Source organism: Neolamprologus multifasciatus, chromosome 16 (genome assembly GCF_963576455.1).
Source record: "Neolamprologus multifasciatus chromosome 16, fNeoMul1.2, whole genome shotgun sequence".
NCBI classification, from domain to species: Eukaryota; Metazoa; Chordata; class Actinopteri; order Cichliformes; family Cichlidae; genus Neolamprologus; species Neolamprologus multifasciatus.
The window spans coordinates 23,878,067-23,903,519 of NC_140454.1; the positions used below are offsets into that span (position 1 = coordinate 23,878,067).

At 38.6% G+C, this 25,453-nt stretch overlaps 2 protein-coding genes across 3 annotated transcripts; one reads left to right on the forward strand and one right to left on the reverse strand.

Moving 5' to 3' along the window:
- The first annotated feature begins 44 nt into the window (after nt 1-44).
- Nucleotides 45-21,251, forward strand: LOC146500870 (zinc finger protein 654-like). The gene is made up of 12 exons (XM_085135562.1): nt 45-297; nt 2,346-2,491; nt 3,017-3,098; nt 6,977-7,112; nt 8,029-8,231; nt 8,569-8,705; nt 9,571-9,712; nt 9,974-10,258; nt 10,374-11,711; nt 13,690-14,468; nt 14,633-15,705; nt 15,780-21,251. The coding sequence occupies exons 1-12, from the start codon at nt 172-174 to the stop codon at nt 15,782-15,784; spliced, it is 4,452 nt and encodes a 1,483-aa protein (XP_084991688.1). The 5' UTR covers nt 45-171; the 3' UTR covers nt 15,785-21,251.
- On the reverse strand, nt 17,124-25,453 carry LOC146500871 (uncharacterized). Of its 2 annotated transcripts, XM_085135563.1 has the most exons (11): nt 25,286-25,453; nt 23,753-24,000; nt 23,512-23,629; nt 22,151-22,303; nt 21,841-22,029; nt 20,975-21,048; nt 20,467-20,664; nt 20,232-20,369; nt 20,060-20,149; nt 19,702-19,845; nt 17,271-19,610 (listed from the first exon to the last, which is right to left on the reverse strand). In XM_085135563.1, the coding sequence occupies exons 2-11, from the start codon at nt 23,990-23,992 to the stop codon at nt 19,482-19,484; spliced, it is 1,473 nt and encodes a 490-aa protein (XP_084991689.1). In that variant the 5' UTR covers nt 23,993-24,000; nt 25,286-25,453; the 3' UTR covers nt 17,271-19,481. The 2 variants fall into 2 exon arrangements, with proteins under 2 accessions (XP_084991690.1, XP_084991689.1); XM_085135564.1 differs by lacking the exons at nt 21,841-22,029; nt 22,151-22,303 and having other exon boundaries at nt 17,124-19,610; nt 25,286-25,451.

Genomic DNA, 25,453 nt, shown 5'->3' on the forward strand with positions numbered 1-25,453 from the left:
CATAGTGGGTACCATCATTCATACCGGATTTCCTATTGGCAAAAGACGTACAAGGAACGTACAAGGATAATTGCGCGGTTGCCAAGTAGGTAGTATCCTGTCGTGAGGAATCGGAGGACGCTTTCTTACCAACCTGGCAACTTTGAGTATGCGCTGGATACAGCAGACAGTATGGCGGACAACGAAAGTGATTTGGAAACAGACGGGCTTGAATTAGCTCTGGACACGTTGTGTGCTAAACACTGCAGCGGCGAATCGTCACTGAAGAGCAAAGAGTATTGCTCTGAGTTTTGTGAGGTATGTCGGGTGAATTTATATCCTGTGATTTACGGAGTCGGCGTTTGTTTATCGCTAACGATGCTAGCTTTGAGAGCTAATGCTAGCCCCTGAGCAGCTCTTTTAATGCAGTTATGTGTTTAAGGCGGAGGCATAGCACATCAGAGACAGGGCAGAATTAGTTAGTCAGAGTTTACAGGTACAAACTGGACTTTTGGGTGTCTTATTTTTGTATTAGTGTTTGTTTTTTTTGTTTGACGTTAGCTTTATAGCTAGATAGTAAAGCTAAGCTAATTAACGTTGTGGGCTTAACAAGGTTTGAAGAACGAGGGAAATGCAGCAGTTTCTACCCTTGCTGCCTAGAGTTGACATTAGTTGATGAAAATGCAAAAAGGCGTACGTACTGACAAATGGTAAGTTATTTTTAGGGAAAAGCAGGAGCGTGGTTTCCTTTCACAGTGCAAGGTGCCCTCGATGTGAAGAAACTCCATAGCTGACTGCCAAATCGCAACTGAATTGTTTCACTATCCTACTCTGTTTTACATATACACACTTGGAATGCGTTTATCTGGGAGGCAAACGTTTGGATAGCTAGTCGGATGAATTGGCTTTTAACTATCCTAGAGCATGGAGCTTTAATTGCGTAAATTAATCCATAAGTTCCACCAGTAGCTGTACTTAAAGTTTACAATTTAATAAAGTTGATTAACTTTACTATTATACCACTTACACTTACAAACACGCAGTTGCGAAAATGCTTCACATTTAGGATAAAAGAAACACCCCTCAATAAAATGGCACACTGTAACTACCACATGGTACCTATAGTCAAAGGTGTATGATGTATAACTGAAATTAATACACATAGTTAAAACAAAGAAAAATAAATAAGGAATACAAGTTTATAGTGTCTGCGAAATGAGTAATCTAAAACTGTGTTTTAAAGTGGACATGAAACACTACACGTATTAAGGCTAATTTACACCATGGAATCCCACTCTATAAAAACGGTCATAGATTTAACACTATTTTGAAAACGGATTTAGAAAATGATTGTTTAAAGTTTCAAGTTTTAGATCATCTGTAGAACCACTTGTGACTATATGTCAGCTAACTAGAGACAGCATTAATAACCTTGTACGAACTATCAAGCAGTGTATGAGGGTCACTGTTGCCTATGACTGTAGCAATGACTTTTATGTTAAAAAACAAAACATGGATATACTGTTCGTTTTCACTCTCCATTTCCCACTTAGTGGTTTTTTGTTGTTGGCTAGCTGCACTGAACCAGGAAAATCCACCTGATAGGCATACTGCTTGGGCTTGTACTTTATAAATGAGCACTGTGTGGAGGAGAGCCTGTTTGATTCAGGTGCACTAGTGGTTCACTGGACCAACAAGCTAAATTTGAAAATTCTAGGATAACAGTAGTTATATTTTATCATTAAAAATATCATTTCAATTAAAGAGTTTGGCCATACTTGTGGATTAACCATTACAGAAACATTTTTTTGATAATTATATATATATATATGTATATATATATATATATATATATATATATAAGTTATGAGAGCTGTGGCACAAACCTTGGATTGGGTGATGGTCTAACAAATGTGTTAGACATCCATACAATAAATGTCTAATAGAGATGTCAAATAGAAATGTGCATTCTAATGAACATTTCTATTTGATTGTGTTACAGTGTGTCTTATTTACGTTCTTATACTTTGGTTCTAAGATCCAATTTGTGTTCATATTCACACAGCACATCCACCAGCTGTTTTTATTATCCAAACAATTTCAGTTAGAATTCTTCTTGGTTTTGATCGTAGTGTATTAAAAGTGTTAAAACATTAGTACTCTGATGTGCAGTGTGGACGGATAACGAGTTCCACCATTTCGTACCTAAATCACTATTTTCTATATATTACTTGTTTTTAACTTTTGGCAGCGTAAACCTTTCTGTTGTAAACTGTGTTAGATGTAGGATGAAAAACATACAGCTTTTAGCTGTCATGCATAGGATTCATTTAAGTCTTTCACATTTCTGTTTCATTCCTGGACAGCTTGTTGAGGAGTACACAGGGCAATGGCAAGTTCCTCTCCCGCAACTGAAGGTGCTGCGGACCGCACTCTACAATTTTACCAAAGCCACCGCTGCCTTTCCAGATGACTGTCAGCACATCCAATATGTTCTCAGCAGTTTGGCCTTGTAAGTACAATGTTCACTGGAAGCTGTTTTAATGTGCTGTATTGATTGTAAATAAATTTATTTGAATAGCTGAACCCACATATTTGGTTCGAAAATTCTTAATTGCCTAGCAGAGACACGACATAAAATGTTATTTCTGAAACAAAACTGAGAGACAGTTACTGTGAAAAATCAGTGTTGAAAATAGTACAGAAAATTTTCTGTAAATCAGTGTTTGTTGATGCTTTCAGATAAAATTTAAAGGCTGTAGCTTAAATAGAGGTGAACCATAAATTCATGGAACCCTTTATCTGTTGGGAAGAGCTGGAGCTCAGTGTCCAAAAGGAATAGCAGAGTTGTATTTGCTGCCTGTCTTTGAAATAGAGAAAGACACATATTTTTTAACTTGAATCATTTGGTAATGATCAGCACAATTTTGAGTTGATCACCTCTCCTTTAAAACTAGCACTTGTAAGGCATTCATGTTCTGGTGGTTGTCACCTTGGTGTGAGATATTTTTCTAATGTCTCTGTCATTGTCTTGCAGGAGCTTCTTTGAACTCATGCTGTTTTTCAGCAAGGAAGAATTTGTGGAAGAGCCTTTAAAAGACATCCTTGACTCTTTTCAGGTGATTAGAAACTGACCTGCTGTCAAATTCACAGTACAATTTTGTAAAAGCCAGGTGTTTTTATATGGAACGCCAGGACTGCCATAATGAATTAATTAAATACACCATTAAATAATTAATTAAATGTGTCAATAATTAATTAAAATGGGAAATAATTAATTAAATAAATAGTTATGACACATGTAATTAATTAATTATTGACACATTTAATTAATTATTTATGTATTTCACATTTTAATTAATTACTGACACATTTAATTAATTAATTATTGACACATTCAATTAATTGTTTATGTATTTCACATTTTAATTAATTATTGACACATTAAATTAATTAATTATTGACACATTTAATTAATTATTTATGTATTTTACATTTTAATTAATTATTGACACATTTAATTAATTATTTAATGATATATTTATTTATTTCATTTTGGCAGTCCTGGCGCCTGGCTCTCACCATGAAATAATTTTATCTGTCAACCTCACCCATCAAACTCAGGGGGCGGGGTTAACGCTGATCGACTCAAAACCATTGCTTTGGCCTGGTGGCCATTGTTTTTAGCACACAACAACCAGCATGTGGAAACTAACAGAACTGAACTTTGAAAAACCCTGTTTGTGTGTGTCACCAAATACAGTTTAAATATTTTTTTAGCCGAGAATGTAGTGGTTTAATCTTCATGTGTCTGGTCGGTTTGTCAAGATAGAGCCTCTTTGCAAAAGTGCTTCGATGATTTCGGAGATGTCTGCCCAGTCTCACGGCAAAGCGTGGGATAGACCCGCTCGCCTCGCAAGCAATCGAGCTTATTACCGCCGACAAAGCGCAGGCCCCGGTACACAGCTGTAATAATCCCCGCTGACACGGACTTATTTTACTGAGGTTATATTTATCGGGGTTTTATTTCCTGATGTTCTTATGTGTCCTACGTGTTTCACTCACCAATTCTGAATTATAACTAACATTAAAAACATGTTCAAGGAGGAGAGAGAGCAAATATATTCGATTAACAGCTGATCTTTGGGTTTTTGTTCAGTAATCAGCGTGACCTGTGTATAAACGCATAAAAGAGATAACGTTGGTGTTTCCTCATGTAGTAACTGCTGGCTTTAACTGTACAAAGGTTGTTCGACACTATGACACACATACAGACTTCATGATGTTCGGCTAATATTTTTATTGTGAATATTAATCATGAGGGTAAACGGACCTGTACACCACGGAGCAAGATCAGCATATCCACGATATCTTCAGCTCTCTGAGTTAACCCAGAGTTTCCCAGCTGACTAATCTAACTGTCATCTACGAATAATTCACTGGTCATATCAATATGATTTTACAGAAAAGCATCCTTAATACTGCCAACTATTCCAGAGACGTGAAAATCTACAGCATAAAGAACACAAAAAAATAGCAGTCTAACGCAACACTGTAACAGAGATGAACCGTCAGTTTGTCACAGATCAAAGTGGAATGAAAGCGATTGGTTGAACAGGTGTTCGTGATCTGTGTTTTCTGCATTTTCATCAGCGTAAGAGACTCAGCAGTTATAACAGTTATACATTTAATAAATTACCAAATGAACGCAAGAAATGAGCAAACCTGTTCCGACAATTTGAGTTTGTGTTCCCTCAGCTGCAGACTTGCTGCTGTTTAAATGTTTGAGAGGAAGATTAGATATAAAGCAAACGTCAAACATAGACTCAGTCTGCGTTCACATTTGATATGAGGCCAGGACGGATAATGGCTGTGTCCTGTTTTAAGATCATACATGTAAAATTGTTGTCTGACCTCCGTCGATCTAGCCGCTCAGAGTTAACTGAAGTTAACTTGGATAAATTATAGTTAAGGAGTATCACAGATAACACCCACGTGAGCTGTGTGACTGTTCACCACTACACTGAAATCAGTAGGCTATTACTGAAATACACGTGCTATTTCATAAACTATGATATAAATAGGGAGGTCCTACCAACATGTTTAGTTTTAAAGGACACCTTCCTGCCTTTAGTCTCATTCATGAGCAGTATTAGTTTTCTTCTAACATCCAGAAGTCTGCACGATGTGTTTCATAGTTTGTAACAAACCTTTGACAGTTAAACATAACATGACCGAAAAAGCAAAAAAATAAATAAATGAATAAAAAGAGAGAGAGAGAAAAAAAATCACATAAATTATATGTTAACCTCATTTATTTTTAGTTAAGTAAACTCTAAAAATTCTAACAGACAGCTGGTGCTTAGAATACCTATTAAAAAACAGATGATATAATATTTCTGTCCAGGTTGCAGTCTGCATTATCAACATGTAGTTGGAAACTCTGCTCCTCTCGGTGGAAATGCGCCTTCTCTTTCCTCTTTGTATAAAAACATTTTAAAAGTCAGTTTAATCTCAAAATTCACTGTTAAATCCAAAACACACCAGATAAATAGTTCAGTCTAACACACGTGCCAGTAAACCATTAAACGTCTGTAAAACTGTGCAGTTCTGAAACGTAACTTTAACCTCAGCCAAACCAATTTGCTCAGTTGTAAATAAAACAGCGAAGTAAACGTGACCCGACAGACAAAACGTGAGTGAATTAAGTCCAGCGTTTAACCACTGAGAGCTAAAACTCAGGTGAGGTTTCAAAGCTGTGTGCCGGTGATTGGACACCAGCCGCTGATGAAGTGGGTTCGCCTATAAAGTGCTCTGTTGGGAAACGAGCTCCAGCAGCTCTGCGCTCGGGAAAAACTATATTTACTTATCTTGTGCAGAAAAATGTGCTGACATTGCGTAATATCGAGTCACCGGTTAAACTGTGACTATCACCAGGTAACGTGGGCGTGTTTCTTGAATTAGCAGCAGGTGTTAAACAGCTGACAGGTGAGGAGGAGGATGCATGCAGGTAAACTGAGGGTCTGTTGAGCTGATCGCTGGTTTCGTGAGAAAAATGTCAGCTCGTTCTTTATGTTACAGAAGCACAGAGACACAAGACCAGGTGGAAAGAGACGATCATTCAGTGAAAATGAGAATCTGCGAATGCAACATGTGGAACACGGAGAGTGGAATATGTAAACAAACCGGTTAACGTAACCCCCTCGGTGCACTCTGCATGCTGACTGTTAGCAGAGCAAGTGACATCTCTGAAAACATCTGAGCACTTTTGCAAACATGTTCTATGTTGACAACCTGACCAAATTACAGCGCGACATTCGCGGCTAAAACACTGTTAAAAGTGTAGTTGGTGACAGAAAAACGGGGTACTTTAAAACTACACCACCACCATTGCTGCCTGTGATTTGAAATGCATTCTGGGATACCTGGCTGCCCCAAGTCTACACAAGCACTCGATTATCTAGGATCGACCTGTTTTGACTTACTTTGCACGGCAACCAATCAAATGTTAGAGAAGCTGCATGGGCAGCGTTAACCCCGCCCCCTGCGTTTGATGGGTGAGGTTGACAGATAAAATTATTTCATGGTGAGAGCCAGGCGCCAGGACTGCCAAAATGAAATAAATAAATATATCATTAAATAATTAATTAAATGTGTCAATAATTAATTAAAATGTGAAATACATAAATAATTAATTAAATGTGTCAATAATTAATTAATTACATGTGTCATAACTATTTATTTAATTAATTAATTCCAATTTTTATTAATTATTGCCACATTTAATTAATTATTTAATGGTGTATTTAATTAATTCATTATGGCAGTCCTGGCGTTCCATATTTTTACAGGTGCTGAGTTTTAAACTAAAGGTAACAATACTTGTCTCAAAACTGCTGCCAGTTTCTTCTTGCACCAATGTTTTATGATTGAAAATAGTGACTACCTCAGCTTCCTTCTATAACATTAAGATTTTGAATGAACATCTTCTCTGCAGATTTGCCACACTCGCCTCATGAGGCACAGGAACATCTACCTTCAGCATGTAAAGCAGATTATTAAAGTAGGAGGACCATGGGAAAATCCTGTGTTACAGGGAATCCTGAAGGAGGATGATTTGCCACCAAACGACGGTAGGCATATATGACATATAGGAAATAAAACAATGCCTGTCCAAAATAAGAAGTCATACACGCTGATATTTCATTGCATTGCCTTTAGATTTGATGAGGCACACATAAGTTGTAATATAGTTTCAAAAAAGCTTGGGCAATGTCACCACGTTTACAGAGTTGCATTAAGTTTTTTGCCCAGATCTTGTATTGATGGTAAAGGACCGCTGCATAAAATCTTCCAAAGATTACATCAGGGTTATTCTCTGGCTCTGTGATGACCACTCCATGTATAAAAATCATTTTTCTTGCAATCACTTTTTAAGAAATTAAGCGGGATGAATCTTGGTATTGTCATCTTGGAATACGATAAGAAAATGGCATGTAATGTCACTGAAACTTGACCTGGCCTCTTGAAGAAACCCAATTTCCACCCCTTCTTACCCTGATACACCCATAACTTTGGGATAGGGTAAATCTGGTGTCACCAGACCACTTTAACCCTTTTCCATTGCTGCAGTTCAATGATTATACTTCCTAGGAAACTGAAGGTTTTTTCTTTGTTTTGTTGTTTTGATTTAATTGGGGCCCAATCTAGGCTCCCAATTAAATCCCAGTTTAGTCCCAATCCATTGAGTCTCTTCACGTTGTTTGTGTGGAAATGCCTAGTTTCATTATTAAACAAATTTTGTTACTAAACTACCAAATGTTTCAGTCATCTTCTGTCATGATCACCCCCCACCCCCACCCCCGAGCAACCACATTTCCTCCTCAACACACCATTATATCTATCATCACGTTTTAATAATGCATTGCACTGTCATCGCCTATATATATATATATATATATATGCAATGACTTTATTTTCAGCAGGTAGTTCATATTAATACCCATCCCATGAGACTTACATTAACACATGCAATTACCTTCTATGCAGTTGAGGACTATTTGAGCTCAGAATTGCCAGTGTTCTTGGAGCTGCGAGTGCGATATCTGCAGGCCTGTGAACGAATGCAGGAGGCAATGGCTCTTGCTAAAAGCTGCCTGGAAAATCGTGAGGCTGGAAAGCATCTGTACTTCCATCAGGCCTACTTGACTTGCCTCTACAAAGCCTCGCTGCATGAAAACCTTTACAAGGAGGTGAGAATTGAAGAGCAGAACACGGAAACTTGAAAGAATTAGCGATAGGCGTTTCTAAAAATGGACATGGATGAATAAGGGGGGGGAGGGGGGGGGGGGAGCATTCTTTAGTCTTATTTATTTGTTGATCTACTATGTATTTAAAAAGTCATGTTCAAATCAACCGAAAACAGGAAAATAGTTAAGGCTATAGTATATTAGTAAATGATGCAACTGTATCACATATAATAGGTGACCATTTTGCAAATTAAAAGCTTTGTGAATGCCATACATTAACTATAATACGTGTTTTATAATAAATACATGTATATGTCTATTTTCTTAACTTCTTCCTTAGATGGCAGAGATAGATGGCCGTGATGCAGTGGAGATAATCTGCAATACAGAGAGTGTTGAAAAAGATGAGCTGTTGTTATCACTGTGTAAAGCTTTTCTTACACAGCAGCTACACAATGGAGACATGTATTACATTTGGTAAGTATGACCTCATATAGAGGATTCAGAAAATATTCAGACCCTCTATAGGCTTAACAGGCCAGATTTCAGTAGTTTATCCCATTCCTTTTTGCAGATCCTTCCATGATCTGTCAGATTGGATGGGTACCATCCGTAAACTGCCATCTTTGGGTCTTTTAACATATGTTCTATGGGACCATGTCTCAGGTTTCTGTTACACTCAAGGACAATCAAACTTGTACTGAAAGTAAAACTTGCACTGTTGTCTTGACTGCATGCTTAAGGTCTCTTGTGCAGGTCTTTTTTTCCAGCCCCCTTTCTGAATTTAGCTTTGTTTATTCTTTCCTTATTTTTGACCAGTCTCCTTGTATCTGGCACTAAAAAGCTCTGGAGTGCTTGTGAGGTGGAAAATCTTAAAGTTTTACATTTATTAAAACCTTTTAATTGACTGTCCCTCTCAACATCTCCGTTATAGAAGTCTTAGAGTTCTTAAGAGAGTTCCTTTGACAGAACTTTTTTTAGTAAATGTAAGGGATTTGATTATACATTTTGGTGTGCCACGGCAAAAAGTAGAAATATTTTAAACATATTTTTACTTTTTGGGCAGGAGGCTATTGACTATAGAGTGAAAGAAATATCAATTTTACTACAATGGTGTCTCTCTCTCCTGTCAGTTTCTTCAGCCAGATTATGCAGGGTTGGGTATAGGGCATAGCTTTGAATATGGCAGTAATGGGAGTTGTTGAAGTGATAACCCCATTACAGTGCATGACTTTATTTATTTATTTTAAATGCTTTAGCATCTCTCTGTTTGTTGACTTAATATCATAGTTGTTGCCCAATTAAAATCATACCTGAACTAGATGTATATGCCTTTATGCAGGGACCTGGTGTTTATCTGGAGCAGACTGTATCTTAGGGCCCATCCCTCCAGACAAGGCTTTTTAGCTGAGTGCTTGCAGCTGGCCTCCTCTGCTACCAATGTCAGAGCCATCTTCCCCTTCATAAAATTGGTCACTACAGAGGTGAGATGTCATTGCAGCGTCATCTTTTGTCGCCCTGTTAAATGGTAACAGTTTCTGTACACTGTCTAAATTGTACAGAAACAGTTTAAAGTTATGTTTTTAATAGTGTTAAATATTAGTTAAATGCTTTGGTTAAACAGTTAAAAATGTAAGTACTGCAGACATATGGAGTTGGCAATTGAATAATTTTTTCCTTTTGATTTGATTCTTATATCTGTTTTTATCAGATTTATTCATCTGTGTTTATTTCCTTTTGAATAGCTGGGTGGTGATGGAATTCAAGTTTGCGTGGAGCTTTGTGCCAGGGCCCTGCAGCTGTGTGACATGCAGGCTGACACTGTAACCCGGTCACTCGTTTGCAAGACAATTGCCTTCCTGCTGCCCCATGACCTGGAGGTCTGTCGAGCGTGTGCCCTTCTTGTGTTTTGCCAGGAACGAAGCTTGGAGGCATACCGAACTGTCTCCCTGCTTTACATGCATCCTGATCAGGAGCCGCATCCCCACAACAACCCTGTCCGGACCTGTGATCGCTTTCATATTCTTCAGGTTAGAGGGGGTGATGTTGTTAAACTTTATCTGATATGGGCTATATTTCAATATTATAACTGTGTGATTTGTTTACAACTGTGTTTTGCATGATTGGTTTTTTTTCTTTTCCCAGATGCTAAAGGAGCGCCTATGTTTTGACCCTGAATTTTGGAACTTCCTGACCCTTAGGACACATTGTTTAGAGTTAATGAATGATAAGGTTGTGAAGGCTGCTGTTCTCGACGAGATGGAAGAGGAGAAGGCATATAGTGAAGAACTACTAAAAAGTAACTGTGTAAATGAGTCATGCACTCAAGACTCCATCTCTTGCAACTGCACTGAAGCTGAATTTGTGAACCTTCCAGAAGAGCAAACTGTAGATGGAGAAGCCGGAAAACGTGTTGCACTGTCGGATAATGATTCTCTGAAGAGGAGGAAATGGAGAAAAAGGCTACGACGGAGAAAACGGCCTCGGTCTGATGATGAGTTTGAAATAGGTGATGATCCAGAGATCAAATACAATGTCAAATCTACCTCTTTAGGTAATAACTCTGTGTACTCACTAAGGCGCAATCACACTAACAAGGAAAATTCTTCTGTAAGTCTCCCTCTGAACCGCAATAGGGAATACTTGTCTAGATGTGTTAAGAGCAAAATTTTGAAAAGAAAAGGTCAAAAGAAAAGATGGTTGCAAGGTCTTCCAAGACTGGAGCTGGTACAGGCAGTGACAGAGAAAAAGGTCAAAGTTAGAGGGAGAAAACGGGGAAGGAAGCCATTATCAAAACTGGAACTCTCATATCCCGATAATGAAATATACCTTAACAAGGAGGAGTATGGATTTGAGAAAAAAATGGACACAGAAGACAAAGAGCAGGATATGCCTCAACTGAACTGTGAGCTTGAAATGAGTGACCAGAAAGAGAACCAACTTGGGCACTTGAACAGAGAAAATGGAGAACATAATGATTTGGTTTGTGAAATTAAGAATGATAGGCAGATGAAAGACCTGAAAGACAATGAATTTGAGCAGATGACAGACTTTAAGGAGAATGGAGAACATCCTGATTTGGCCTTTGAAATCAAAAGCGAACAGAGAGCGTTTCAACTCGAGAAGATGATGGGCCCTAAGAAAGAAAATGGAGAACATAATGGCCTTGATTGTCATAACACTTTAAGTGAACCATCCCAAGAGGAATCTCAAACACAGGTGGAATCCAAACTTTGTGAAGGTCCACCCATTGAGAATCAAGCTGCTGTTGGTATTGCTGAAGCTGATCTTGTGGACCTTGATGGTCCACTATTGGAGTTATTGGATTGTCCAGTAGAACTCTTTCACAGTTACTCCTTTAAATCCAAATCACCTGACAGTGAAAATCCTCAACCGCCAGAATCTACAGCATCTGAGGACCTTAATGGCAGCAATGAAGAGGAACCCCATCCGTCAGTTGAAACAGAAACAACAAACATTGAGGTTAGTTATTTCTCCATATTTACATTACTGTGCAAGTGTCTCAAGTCTCCCTTATTTCGTTTTTTGCTGGGATGCGAAAGGGGAAAGGGATGCAGTGATTTATTTAAACATGCACACCCATGGAAATACAGGCAGAAACAGAGTTTGTACAATTCTAGCAAGTCAATTAAAATCAATATTTGGTATGAACACCTCTATTCTTCAACTCTCTTAGGCAAGTTTTCTTGTGATTTCTTTAAGTAGTCTTCAGGAATAGTTCTCCCAGGACTTTCAAAGCTCCTCTTTGGATGGTGGCTGCCTTTTGTTCTATTCTTTGTCAAGATGATCTACACTTCATTCAATAATGTTGAGGTCCAGGTTCTGGGGAAGGCAATCCATGATCGATAGTGTTCCACTGAGTGTTTTTTCTAGTCAGGTACACTTTTCTGCACTGACAGTGTGTTTGGGATCATTGTCATGCCGAAAATTAAGCCACTGCCAATCAGATACTTTCCACATGTTATTGTATGATGACTCAAACTATGACCAGACTTTTCTGCATTTATGGTAGGATCAGTTTTGACAGTTACCCCAGTATCACTGGAGACCAGTGTTGGGCAAGTTACTTTAAAAAGTAATTAATTATAGTTACTAGTTACTTCAAAAAAGTAACAAGAGTTACAAGATTCTAAAAGTAAATAATTACTTGAAAAGTAACTATTGCGTTACTTTAAAAAAAAGTTTAATCCTCTGGGGTCCAGGGTATAATTGGCCAATTCAGCACAACCTCACGTGTCTGAATTTATATTTATGTTTTCATTTTGACATACCGTACTGTATTAACACAATTGATCTAAAATCAGACAAAAAACATAAAATCAGAGTAGAAAGTTATATTTTTTTTATTGTAACAACCACAAACACGTTCATTGAATCATATTTCATAACTTTAAATGCAAATATAAATTGTCAGTTTTAAAAGCCTATGCACAAGTTATTTGCAGCTTTTTACCTTTTACCCTCTTTTTTTAATAACCATTTCAAACTATTTACATAACAGTCAGCTGTTCGGCATTCAATAAGATGCCACACAAATTATTTGTGCCACTCCAAAAAAAAAATTTCTGTCCACTATAAAGGAGAACATCACAACCTGATACTTGCAGGTCTGACAGCAGCAGGTGTATCACTCCTGTTTTCTACCTGGAGATAGCAGTCACCTCGTTGTTCTGACACACAACACAAAACTATCCGCAGCACTACATACTAACTACACAAGACAACACATTAACTACACACTCCAAACATGCTAAACGTCAGAAATCTCTCACGTCTCAAAACTCGCTCTCTCTCTCTTTTTCTGCTGTCTTTCTCTCTTTCTCTCTCTCGCTGTCACTCCTAAAACTTCCCCCTCTTCCTAAACAAAATGCCATATCATTTTTGATTGGTCGACATGGTGCATTTTTCCACCAACACAAACAGGCTGTTTCTTTTTTTTGTTTGTTTGTTTTTTTTTGTTTGTTTTTTTTGGTCATAAGCAGAGAGTACTTGCTAACCCTGTCCTTAGACGTTAACGTGACGAAACTATTCAGGAAAAAACAAGCATATATATTCTTTATCATGACTCTGGTTTTATGTGGCCTATCAACACAATTTAAAAACTGGTACATATCACCTTGTTGCTTTGTAATCTTAAGCAGCTGCGTGCGCTCCCGCAGGCGGCAATCACTTTCTGGTAGACGATCTGGTAGGCTTGTAACGCCGTTAATCCCATCACTGCTGGGGACCACAGACTTTTGCACAGTACTGTAATTTAAGAAATGTTGCTATGAAAGTCAATTATTACAGGGAGATATTTGAAGTATGTTCTCTTTTCTTCATATTGGGTTGCATTTGATTGCACATATACACTTCAGGAGAAGTACAGTTTTGCATGCAGTGACATGATGTGAATTGATGCTCTGCTGCTTCCAGCTCTGATTTGACTTTTCTTTTTCAGGTAAAAGTTAAGAGAACATGGAAGGACAGGGCTCTCCGTACTCAACAATATTCTCATTTGTCCCACTACTGCACATTCTGTGGCAAAGACTACAAAGGCTTGAATGTTATGAGACATGCTCTCTCGCACCTCAAAAGTAGGAAACTAAGATGCATTCTCTGTGGAAAACGCTTCAAACAGCTTCCTTTTGCCAAAAAGCACATTCTTGAGCACATTGATACAATGTGCAAACAAAAATCTTCTAATAAGGAGCCATCCATTGAAAATGCTCAAGCTGCTAATGGAGTAATAGACAATGCAGGAAATAAGTGTAAGCCTTGGGATAAAAAACAGACTTCTATTTCTGAGGACGAAACTCTTGGACAGAGATCCGGAAGCAAAGCTAAAGTGTCACATCTCAAGAGGGAAGAACGAATCATCAGGAACCTCCGTACCCTCATCAAGAAGACATCTGTGCTTCACAAAAAATGCAAAAAACCTAACACAAATATATTCAAACAGATCGACTTTAAGGATGAGCAGGTAATCATTAAAGAAGGCCTGGTAATTGTAAGTAATCCATCTTTGATTGAAGAAGAGGGGCAAGAGACGCCTGCGGGAGAAAATGCTTGTGGTGCAGACATCACATACCACTTGTGCCCATCTGACTCCTGTGATAGAGTATTCTTGAGGATGACCAACACACTAACAAAGCATGCTATCAAATGCCATATTACTGAAGACAAGGTGCTAGAGAAGACTTTTGTTTGGGCCAAACACAAGTGCACCCTCTGCCTCAGGTAAGAGAACTTTAAATAACTGCAGATATTTAAAAAAATAAATTAAAAAGGCGGTCTCTTAACTGATTGTAAAACACTAAAAGACTCCATACATGTACAGTTAAAGGGTTTGAATTTGGGAAGTTGATTCAGCATGTTACGCGCTGTTTTTTCTCTCTCAACAGGCAGATTCAGTTTCTTCAGCATTATAAGGACCACATGAAGAGCCACAGTAGTCCTCTTCCACACTTCTGCTACCATCTAGAGTGTAAGCAGCGCTTTGTGACACAGCAGGAATTAAAGGATCACATAAATACCCACCAGCCCTTCCGACCTCAGTGTCCTTTCACTGGCTGTGAGAAACTTTTCTCAAGTTATCTGGGTCTATATGACCATGAATGGAGGCACTATGTCCCAGTCCCGCAGAAAGACGAACTAGAATTGGGACCCAGCAAACTGATAAAGGAAAGCGCTGAAGCTCCATGGAAACAGAGAGTGAAGGTCGAGGAGATATGGCTACAGAGTAAAAAGGGGCAGCAGGAGAGTCCCATTCCTGATGGTGAGGCCTCTCATGTTGAGGATCTCACACTAATAAACAAAACTGATGGTGAGACTGGTGGAATAAATGCGCAAAACAATAATCTTCTTAAATCTGATAACTATTCAGAGAAAACTGTTGCAGATCAGCACACAGATGATACCAAACCTACCATCAATGGATACGAAGATGTGAAAAGAAATGTTTCAGAAGGGTTTATGCCAACTTCTCACACTAACGCTGCTTCAGCGACTCCCACCAAAAGATGTCGAAAAAGACCAACTGTCGAGGTAGACCCTTTAAACGTCAGAGATCTGGAAGATATTTCTACTTTGGCCGAGGGAGTCCAACAGAATATAGCAGAGCCACACATTCCTGAGCACAAAACCTTCAAGCCCGAAGATCCCTCCTACGCAACTTTTGTCAAGGCCCCTTTCATCCGGCCACCTCCGTCCACCTACCTGGATGAATCTGTGCTTTCAATGCGCAAAAGGAGGTCCACTGATGATGCTCCCAAGAAAATTATTTATTGGAGTCATAAGAAAAAGAAGGACCCTGATCCAGAAAAGGAGCAGAGGGTGGAGGATCTGGCCCCCGAGCATAAGATCAGACATCGCTGTGAGAAATGCCTTTCCTCTTACAGCAGTCTGGAGGAGTTGCAGAAACACAAAGCCCTCAACACGTGCTCTTCCCTCTTTGGCTTTGATTCAGATGATGAAAGTAAGTTTGCTTATTATTATTATTATTACCTTGAACAACCAGTAACTGTTTTTTTTCCCCTTGTTGTTTTTTAGGTTAATATTTGCAGGAGTGTGAAGAGGAGTTGCAATTGGAATGGCTATTTCTGTTTCTTGGCTCAGGAGGGGCCTTCATGACAACTAAACACTAAAATCCTTTCTTAATGATCAGTCATAGTGCTTGAGGCAAAGGAGATGTAAACCAGAAAATACCTAGTACCTAAAAAAAACAAAACAAATTTGGGTTGAAACTACACACAATATTTATTCACCCTTTAAAAAAAAAAACACCATTGATTATAAAAACTTTAGTAAACAAATTTTAAAGCGAGTCTGAAAAATGCCTCGGACCCTTGACTACTCTCCATCTAATTTGTTGTTTTATTTTTTTATTTATTTGTTTTTTACTAATTTGACCTGCTGACTTTGTCAAGTCCATGTAAATTTGGTTAATACACTAATTGTCAGGTAACGGGAATCTGAATAATGGACCCATCCCCTCTGCTGTGGTGTTCACGAGTCTTTAGAGACTGGGTAAGAGAATGAATTCTACACACAGTTCATCATTGGAAGTGTGAATTGCTGTGTGCAAACAACATGTATGTTCTGTGGTCTTCCAAGTCTTCCAAATGAGGCATGGACCACTTAGTATTTAAGTTATTTTGTATTGTAGAGCACTTGAGAACTTACTAGACTGTAAAGGTGGATATCAGATGGCTGCACCATCGTAACTTTTGTACACTGTAAAATCTATTTTCTAAATAAGTCCTTCAAACCCCCGTCACAAATGCACATTTTAAACTAAGAAAATCATGTGGGTAGCAGTTGGGCAGGACTGGGGTTGCCTTTATTAAATTTCTCTAGTTGCGATACAACAATTATGTATTAGGGCCGTGGCCAAAACGTTTGAAACAATGTAAATCTGCCTTCATTTTGTCAAACTTTCTGTACAGCGTATGCATTACTCACAATTCTGTTAGTGCCAAGACTGAATCAGTGTTCACACTGTAGGATGATAAACACAATGTAACTAATACAGTACCAGCTTGCTTTAAAGTTTTTATTCTTTTAAGTTGGTTTAAACAATGATTGTGCATTTCTTTATGTAGAGTATTTCACATTTATCATATATGAACCTTTCAGGTGGTTGATCTGTTTAATACCTTTTTGATGTAATGTTTATATAAGACGGTGCACTTAAACATGCTTATTTATATGTACAAATGTCAATAGATTGGATTTGTAAAGGTATTGATTCCCCATCTATTTTTCTTAAAGAAAAAAGTGATGAAATTTGTTTGAATAAACAAACTAAACCTCTGCCCTCCAGTGTGATCTGCTTTAAAGCTTAGGTTGTGTGCTGTGGGGTAGTATAGTAAAGGAAAACACAAACTCAGTATATGCATATAGGTCAACATTGCATATTTATTTATTTAGGGATGTAATTTTTTTTTGTCAATCCTAGGAAAGAGGAACAGTGATATTAGAATTGTTTAAAAAAGGTTTTTGCGTCACATCTTCCTGATACATGAGGTATGTTTTTATTAATTTTTATTTTTTCTGGGGGGGGAGGAGAAACATCCATAAACATAAAAATCTTGTGTTGTTTAATTTAGTCCACAAAGTGTCAACCACTCTTAACACTAATATAGTAAAGCCAAAGGTGCACCTTGTTGCTGAAGGCTGCGTTCAAAGAAAACCTACAGTCTGTTAAATAGACTGGTGTCCTCAAGTCTATACGCAGTAATCAGTGTATGACTGACTTTTATCAAATGTGTTTTTTTACTTTGTGTACTTTGATATCTGACACTTTAGGTCCAAGCAGTTCTTATAGCCAAGCATACAGGCTGGGGGAAGGAAACAAACAAAAAACACGCTAGCCAGCAGAGGCAGTCCTGTTATAGTTACTATTCAAGACTGAAGGGTATTTCTCTAACTCATGCAGCAAATGTGTTCCAGCTCTGAGACATGCTAATTTAACCATTTGCTTTGGTGCTGCTTGTAGCCTTAACAAAAACACAGCAGTGTGCAGGAATCAAATGTTGAAAATGATTTTGCAAACAAATACAAACTATACAGAAATGCTAAGACTAGAAAACATGCAGCATACGATGCACTGATGACATCAAACAACCTGGTGTCAGATTTTGCTTTGACCTGAGATAAGAAAATCTTAATTAAGACGATGTGACACATTATAGAAACTTAATGGAACGTTATTGCACTGCTATGCAATGTACAATGAAGCACCATACTAAAATTTAATTGAAAGGCTAAGTTTAAAGAAAAGCTCAACTCCTAAATAAGAATAGTTTTTGTAAACTTGTTCAAGGTGAAACTAAATACACTAATATCCTATTGAATTAATGACCAAGTGTACATTTGGTACATTTTGGTAATGTACACTTCTAAAGACTTTTTTGTCCAGTTTCTGTAGACATGCTGAAATAAAAAGTTGGACCAACAGCACATTATTCACATACAGACAAACAGAACAACGAACTTGTGAAAAAGTACAAATATGTCTCAGTAGCATAAGTTGGCAAAAAACATGCAAAGTGTCAGAGTGCATCCCAAACGGGTTTGGTTTTGATAAATGGTTCATAATTTTCTTTTTAAAACAAATAACTGTGCTAAAAAACCCAAAACACAGTAATAGCACTTCTGCAATTTACAGTGGAATACCTGGATTAAAAAGAGGGTTGAAAAGCCACATAGGCTAACATGCATAGAGGAAGAATAAGTTTACCTATGGTTGATAGGAAGACAAACTGATCCATACATTTAAATAAAGTCTAAGCAGCGGACACTGGATATGTCTGTGCGTTCTTCACAGTGCACACAGAAGGTGCTCCTTTGCTGACGTAAATCAACTACTCACTGAGTGCATCCTATGCTGACCAACTAGGACGATAAGAGCAGCACAACCAGATTTCATTTGTCCCCTTTAAAAAAAGCTCAGGGGTTGTTAACCGCAAACAAACTCAAAAAGGATAATTATTTACAAAATCTTCACCTTGCATTTCAGATTCTACAGCCACAAGCTGAGTTGTGACTATATAATATCCACACCTATATTCGATTTCATTTAAAAGATAAAAGGTGCAGCAGCTAATCCTTCCTTTCCTCGCAGAATGCAAAATCAAATCATTTAAATATGTAGGTTGCAAAATGCTTAAATGAAGGACCAGAGAGAAGAAGGTGCAGTCTGCTGCACATGAATGAGTGTTTTTCTTTAAAGTTCAAAAGGTTTTCTTATGGCTTATAAAAGCAGTATGTTTGATAAGCCAAGTTATCGTTTCCATCTGCTATAATTATACGCACCACACGAATAGCTGGACAGAGAGGAATGGGATCATCTATGACTCCTGAGTGGCTGACATGGAAAGGAGAGCCACAACTATGGTTACAGATTATAAAATATGTTTAGTGTGCATTTGATGCTATCAAGCTGCTGGAGTACACCATTCATGTGTAGAAAATACTGAGATGATCTTACCAAATTCTCTAGTATTTACACAGCATCAAAAGATGGGGCGTAGGAGCTTACAATGAGAGCAGACAACTGGAACTGACAGCAGTAAAATACAGTGCAAATGTGCTCCTCATGTCACAGGGACATACACTATGTTCTGTATAAAACATACACATGGTTAAGAATAAGTGTTTTTCCATTTTGTACGGATTCAATCAGAAGACAATGGACGTAAAACATGTAGACGTACATACAGATAGGTGTGAATGCATTTGTGTGTGAGCTCAGTGGGTGCTGTTGGAGCTCCAGTCGTAAGGGAGAAAACTGACTTTGGTCTTTCCAGCAGAGACGACGCCCTGCAGGCTGGTCTTCTTCGGTGAGTCGCCCATGTGATCCAGCACCCATCCCAGCAGCTATGAGACAGAAGGGGATGCAACAGAAAAAAAAACTTTAAAAAAAGGATCCATACATCTGCACACATACAGCTGTTAAACTTAAAAATACCTTCTCATCCGTGCCTCCAAAGTCAGTTTTGTACCACTTAAATATCTGACTTAGGTGCACTTCTTTTTTCACAGAATCTACCACACAGGCATCATCATTCTCCAGGAAGGCCTCGGCTGCTGTGCGGAGCTGGCTGTCAATGTCCTGAGAGAGGCGAGCACATGAGAATTAATTTCTGACCATTCAGGCTGCCGCGATTATGGGAGACATTATAAGAGGCAAGACTTGGGAAACCTGATATGAAATCTATGGGACAATTTCACAACTGTAAAAACTATGACAGAAGAGGGAGTTTCCAAGTGTATTTATTTTAGCTAAGCCTTCTCAGAATCAAAAAAGCTAAAGTGAAATCACTTACTTGTGGTGTGTATGTTTTAATAGGTGGACAGCCCTTTGCACCACAGTTCAAGGCAAAGTGAATCAGTGGCTCAGCATCTGGAAGTGCCACCTAGTGGACAACAAGAGACATGACCTTTAGTTAACTAAAGAAAACTCACCACATAAATTCAGCGATCAAAATGTGTGAATACTTGAAGTCGTGGGTCCGTTTTGGAGAAGGGTCTTCGAAGCTGTGCGACACCTTTTCTGTTCCCTCTAAGAATGCCATTCTCAATGTCCTGCAGCGTGAATACCTCTCCTCCAATCAGGTAGCTCACATAATTGAAGAACTACAAAACAGTTCAAAACATTCCTAATTTCAGCACATAAGTCCTATTGATATTACAAAGGAATTCTGGGGGAGACATTGTAGCTGTGTAGTCCTACTCTGTATCTTTGCCACATGTTGGTGGGAGCCCCCAGGCGTAGGTACCCATGGATGACTAAGGTATTGTAGATATTGATGAAGAAGGCCAGCTTCTCCTCCCGGCTAAGCGACAACAACTCCACCCTCTGCAGCTGAATAGCTAGCTCACAGTAACGCCCAAAAGCAGGATTTGCTGACATGCCTTTATAGTCCACAGACTGTGGGAGCATGGACACAAAGTACATGCATTTAATTTAACCATTTGTACAGGGATAAAGTAACAGAGAAGCATTATCCTGTCAAAATATCTTGACAAACAACCTTGAATATAGGTCACAAAAAGACCTGCAGTGAAAAATACAGTAGAAATGTTTGCAGACAAGTTTTTTCTGTTTGCCAAAGTGAAACTTCATATGAACACACAGCTTGCCCAGTGCAACAGTACACACTGTGTGGCACAGATCCAAATGCACTGTTGCTTTTACAAAATAGCAACATGCACTCAGTGAGCATCAGGGACAACATTACCTTGCCATCGGCAGAGAGATGCTCCGAGAACAATTTCAGAATCATCTCCCGTAAAAGCAAAGAGAGCTCAGCGGCTGGCAGGAAGACAGAGAGAAAAACATGAAATAAAAATCAACATAGTTCAGAGTCAAAATTCAAAATATTAAACACGAGCTGGGAAAAAAAACAAAAAGAAAACAAATACAGGAAAAAACAAATTATGCTTTTTAATCAGGCGCTATAGAAAAAAAAAGGAAGCTGGGTAAAATCCTGCTGGTATCATGGTGTGATTCTACAGGTTCTACAAGTGTGCAGCTTTCAGGTATAAACACACCAACATAGAGCCAGCCAATATGACTCACCACCACCATTGCAGAAGTAAAGGAATATCTGACAGGAAATTAAAACCAAGTATTAATTTGACCCAAGCCCACAGCAAAGCAGGAAACTGTTGTGAAACAGCCAGCAGCTGACATTGAAATCCAGCTAGGTTCTTTGCAGCTTGATACACTTTATGCATAATATCATCATAAAGCATTATTTATGATCAAATTTAGTTTATTTACTTAGTCTAAATTTGCTAAGTTATCTTAACTCACTGATGAAGACAATGAGTGTAAGTATTTTTTTAAATACTGCATAGATTTTCAAGACAAAGAATGCACTCAGTCACGCAGGCGTTGCAAGCTAATGAGCGAATGATGTTTTTATTGGATACACCATATTTCAGCTCTTAAAGCCACAAACTCAAGCAAACCCAGAAGGATCATATGCTAAGTTAGCAGCAAAGAAAGGACGTGGGTTAGTAGAGTGCTGAAAGACACTGCTCAGAGTGAACCTGAAATGCGATACGTGCACACTCCAAGCCTTATCTGGTCCTGACGTACCCTGCATGGGACTGCAGGTTGCAGTCTGTCCTGCGTTGAGAGCTGAATCATCCTCCAGTAGCCTGTACAGTGCATCCATGGTGTCTTTTCCTTCGCCAAAATTGCCATCCTGCTGCTCACAGCCATGAACTCTGATCATGTACTTCTTCTTCAACAATGCCTGTCCAGTATTACAGGCTGCAGCCCTGGCTAGTGTACACATAACCACAATCCAATGCTGACAGAACTGAATTTGACTATGTGTTGTAAGGATAAGGGCGCTTGGAAAATTGCATGAGATTTTACCTATATCACTGACAGCCTTACTTACCCATGCCCTTCTCTTTTTGCAGCCAGTCAACCAGCTGACTTCCTGAGAAGCTCTTTTTGTATAAAGTCAGCCCCCTCCTATGACTGCCAATCATGCTGGCATGTTTGAGGTCTTCCACTAGGTCTGCCAACTCATCTCTCTCACACATAAATTCTACATGCGTGGAATTTCCAGGTCACACATGTATAAACACACAGAAATATAATCATGTTCACACATGTATGAAAGAATTTGATAAATGATGTAGTTCTGCATCTGTGAAAAAATGTCTCGCTGGTGAGAAAAGGTATTGCCTGAGCTGGGTAAACTGTGTATATATGGCACAAGCATTACTAAGTTATTTTTTTAAGCATCAGACTTCAGTCCTGTTTATTATATTAAGTCTGACAGGCATCACAGAGACAAATCATGTTTCCAAAGAAATATTTACACACACAAATAGCAATTTCATTTCCCCCCCCCCCCCCCCCCCCCATTATATTGTACACTTACCGGCCACTTAATTAGGTACACCAGTTCAACTGCTCATTAATGCAAATATGGAATCAGTGAATCTCATGGCAGCAACACAAGTCTTTTAGGCATTCTTCTGCAACATTTGGATGGTTAGAATCTGATATAAGGAACATATTATATAATATGGTTGTGACTGTATATGTAAAGGGTGTCATTGTTAAAAAGGCAAAACTGTAAGTACTCCAATAGTCTATACATCTGTGCACAAACTAAATAAAACTGCTCTATCAGAAGCAGCTCACTTATATTACACCAACTACAATCTGATGACTTGTTCTGCTCTTCAGTGCATTATCGTTAGGTGCCAGAGATGTATGTGTAGTACTACGTACTGCTGATTTTAATTAAACTTCACAAAAGCTAACACTAAATTTCAATATTTTTCTACAAACACTGTTTACACTGTACATATGAGGTGCTGTGGGGCAGCCCAGCACTACTAGGCTTATCCAGAGTTTCAGGTTTCCTGTATCAACTGTCCGTGTTGGCATTTGGAGGAGTAGAGGAGCATGGATGTAAGACACACTCATACACACACACACATCTGATGTTGCCTAAAAATGGCTTTTTCACTACATCAGCCAATGCTATTTCATAACCACTTTTTGCTCTTGGCTCACTTCAGCCAACAATGACTATGCATAACCGGACACGCTGACTTCAGACCATGCTTGTCTATTTCTTGAAAGATAGGCAGTTAATATACTAAAATATCAGAAGGTATTTTACAAATATATTTAAGAACCGCATTAAAATGTGCCTCAAGAGCATTTTTGACTGTAAAGGGAAGGAAAGGAAAGTAATGATCTTAAGCAGGCAAAAACTCTTAAGAATTAATTCCTTACCTCCTTCGTTCTCCAAAGCTGTATGCTCTGACTGACTCTGTTGTGGCAGAAGTGGTGCATCTGCTGGAAGGGGCTCTTCCTTCACCAGACTTGCCAGCCTCTGAAGCTCTTCAGGTGACTACAGAAATTACAGTATCAGTTCAAATTAGTTTTTCTCCCCCATTTTTGAACATTGCTTGACCTCTTAGTTCACTGGTCATTAGGGAAGTGGTATCGTCAGAAATGTTTTCCTTTTCCTCACCAGTTTCTGCAGGTCGTCGTTACCCCCAACATGAACATTGTTAAAGAAGATCTGAGGGACTGTGCTGCGTCCTGTCAGCTCCTTCACCTTTGCTCTCAGCTCTGAATGACTACCGAGGTCTATGTCACATACAGGCACTCCCAAGCGAGCAAGGGTGGCCTTGGCCTGCGTGCAGTGTGGGCAACCCTGGATTGAATACACAGTTATTCGCCCAGGAGCACTGCTCTCATAGTCTCCCATCGGAAATACTAATGGAAAATCAAGAGAGAAAGATTTATACAATTTGAAGAATGTATGCAAAAATAGTTAATCCCTAAGCAGAAAACATACCCAACATGAAGCACACTTTTGGCCTCCTCAATTTGTACAAAATGTAATAAACTCCTTGAAATAAAATTATCTAGTTTTAGGCTTTGTGTACATATATCCAGTGTATACTGTTTATATGTACTGCCCCTGTGACCCGGCCCCAGATAACCAGAATAAAATGTATGGATTGTCTCTAATAACACAGAAAAGTATATATATGGAAAAGTATATATACAGGTTGAAATATATAGATACACCGCTAATATTCATTTAAGTTTCCCTTAGCATGTTGCACCTCAATAAGACACTTTTGATATCCATTATGCTTATGGCATAACTGTGCCTATATATTAGACCACTATTCTTGGCAGAAGTAGTCCACACATTTTCAATAAGTTTGAGGTCAGGGCTTTAGGAAAGTCAGTCCAGAAGCTTAATGTTTAATCCTTAACCCATTTCAAAACTAGTTTGAATGTTTGTTTGGGACCATGGTGGTGTTAGGACATCCAGTTATATTCAAGTTTTAACTATCTAGCTGTTGATTTGAGGTAAAGTTGAAAGATTTGAAGGCAACCTCGTTCATTATTCCCAGCCCCAGAGCATGATACTACCACCACTAGTCACTGGCAGTTTCTTCCTCCTGCTCATTTCTTAATATTTCCTTGTGTTGAAAGCTGGCCAGTGTGATGTGCATATCCTGCGAAATGTTTTTTTTTTTTTTTTGCAATGACACAGTTCCTCATTCCTTCTGACAGCTTTAGCTTTGAAGTCTATCAATATTTGTCTATGCGACCCAGATGCTAGATAAAAACCAGCAGGAGTAAGTCAATGTCCAAGGTACGTTTCTGTGTCATTGAACGTACACATGTCAAATCACCTGATTTGCTCTCGACAGAAACCTCCAGGTCTAATCGCGTTACCACGATCATACACTGATTTCAAGAAAAGTATCAAACTGTAAGATAGTTTAATTCAATATGGCCAAAGATAAACAGTAAATACCAACGTGTGGTTGAATGTGAATCCCGACAGAAGGGAAAATAATATTACATACCCTAAAACATTACTGTAAGTGGACCAGCAGTTTAACTGAAAAACTAACAAGAATGCCTAAATGTTTAAGTGACATGTAAATAAGCGGCACTGCACTAACAGCATACCAGCTAAGCTAAACGAATGGATAACTAGCTGAGGGTAAATTAGCAAACGATAACAGTACATTACCTTTCGGGTTCACTAGCTTCACAGTACGATATTAAACTGGAGAACGGATTCTCTTAGCCTCGTTAAAGCATGTTAATATGATAGCGTGACGCCAGCTAAACAGGCTGACCAGCTCTCACGTCCGAGCATCGCTACTGCGCAGGCTAGCTGCTAGCTTGGTTTATGATG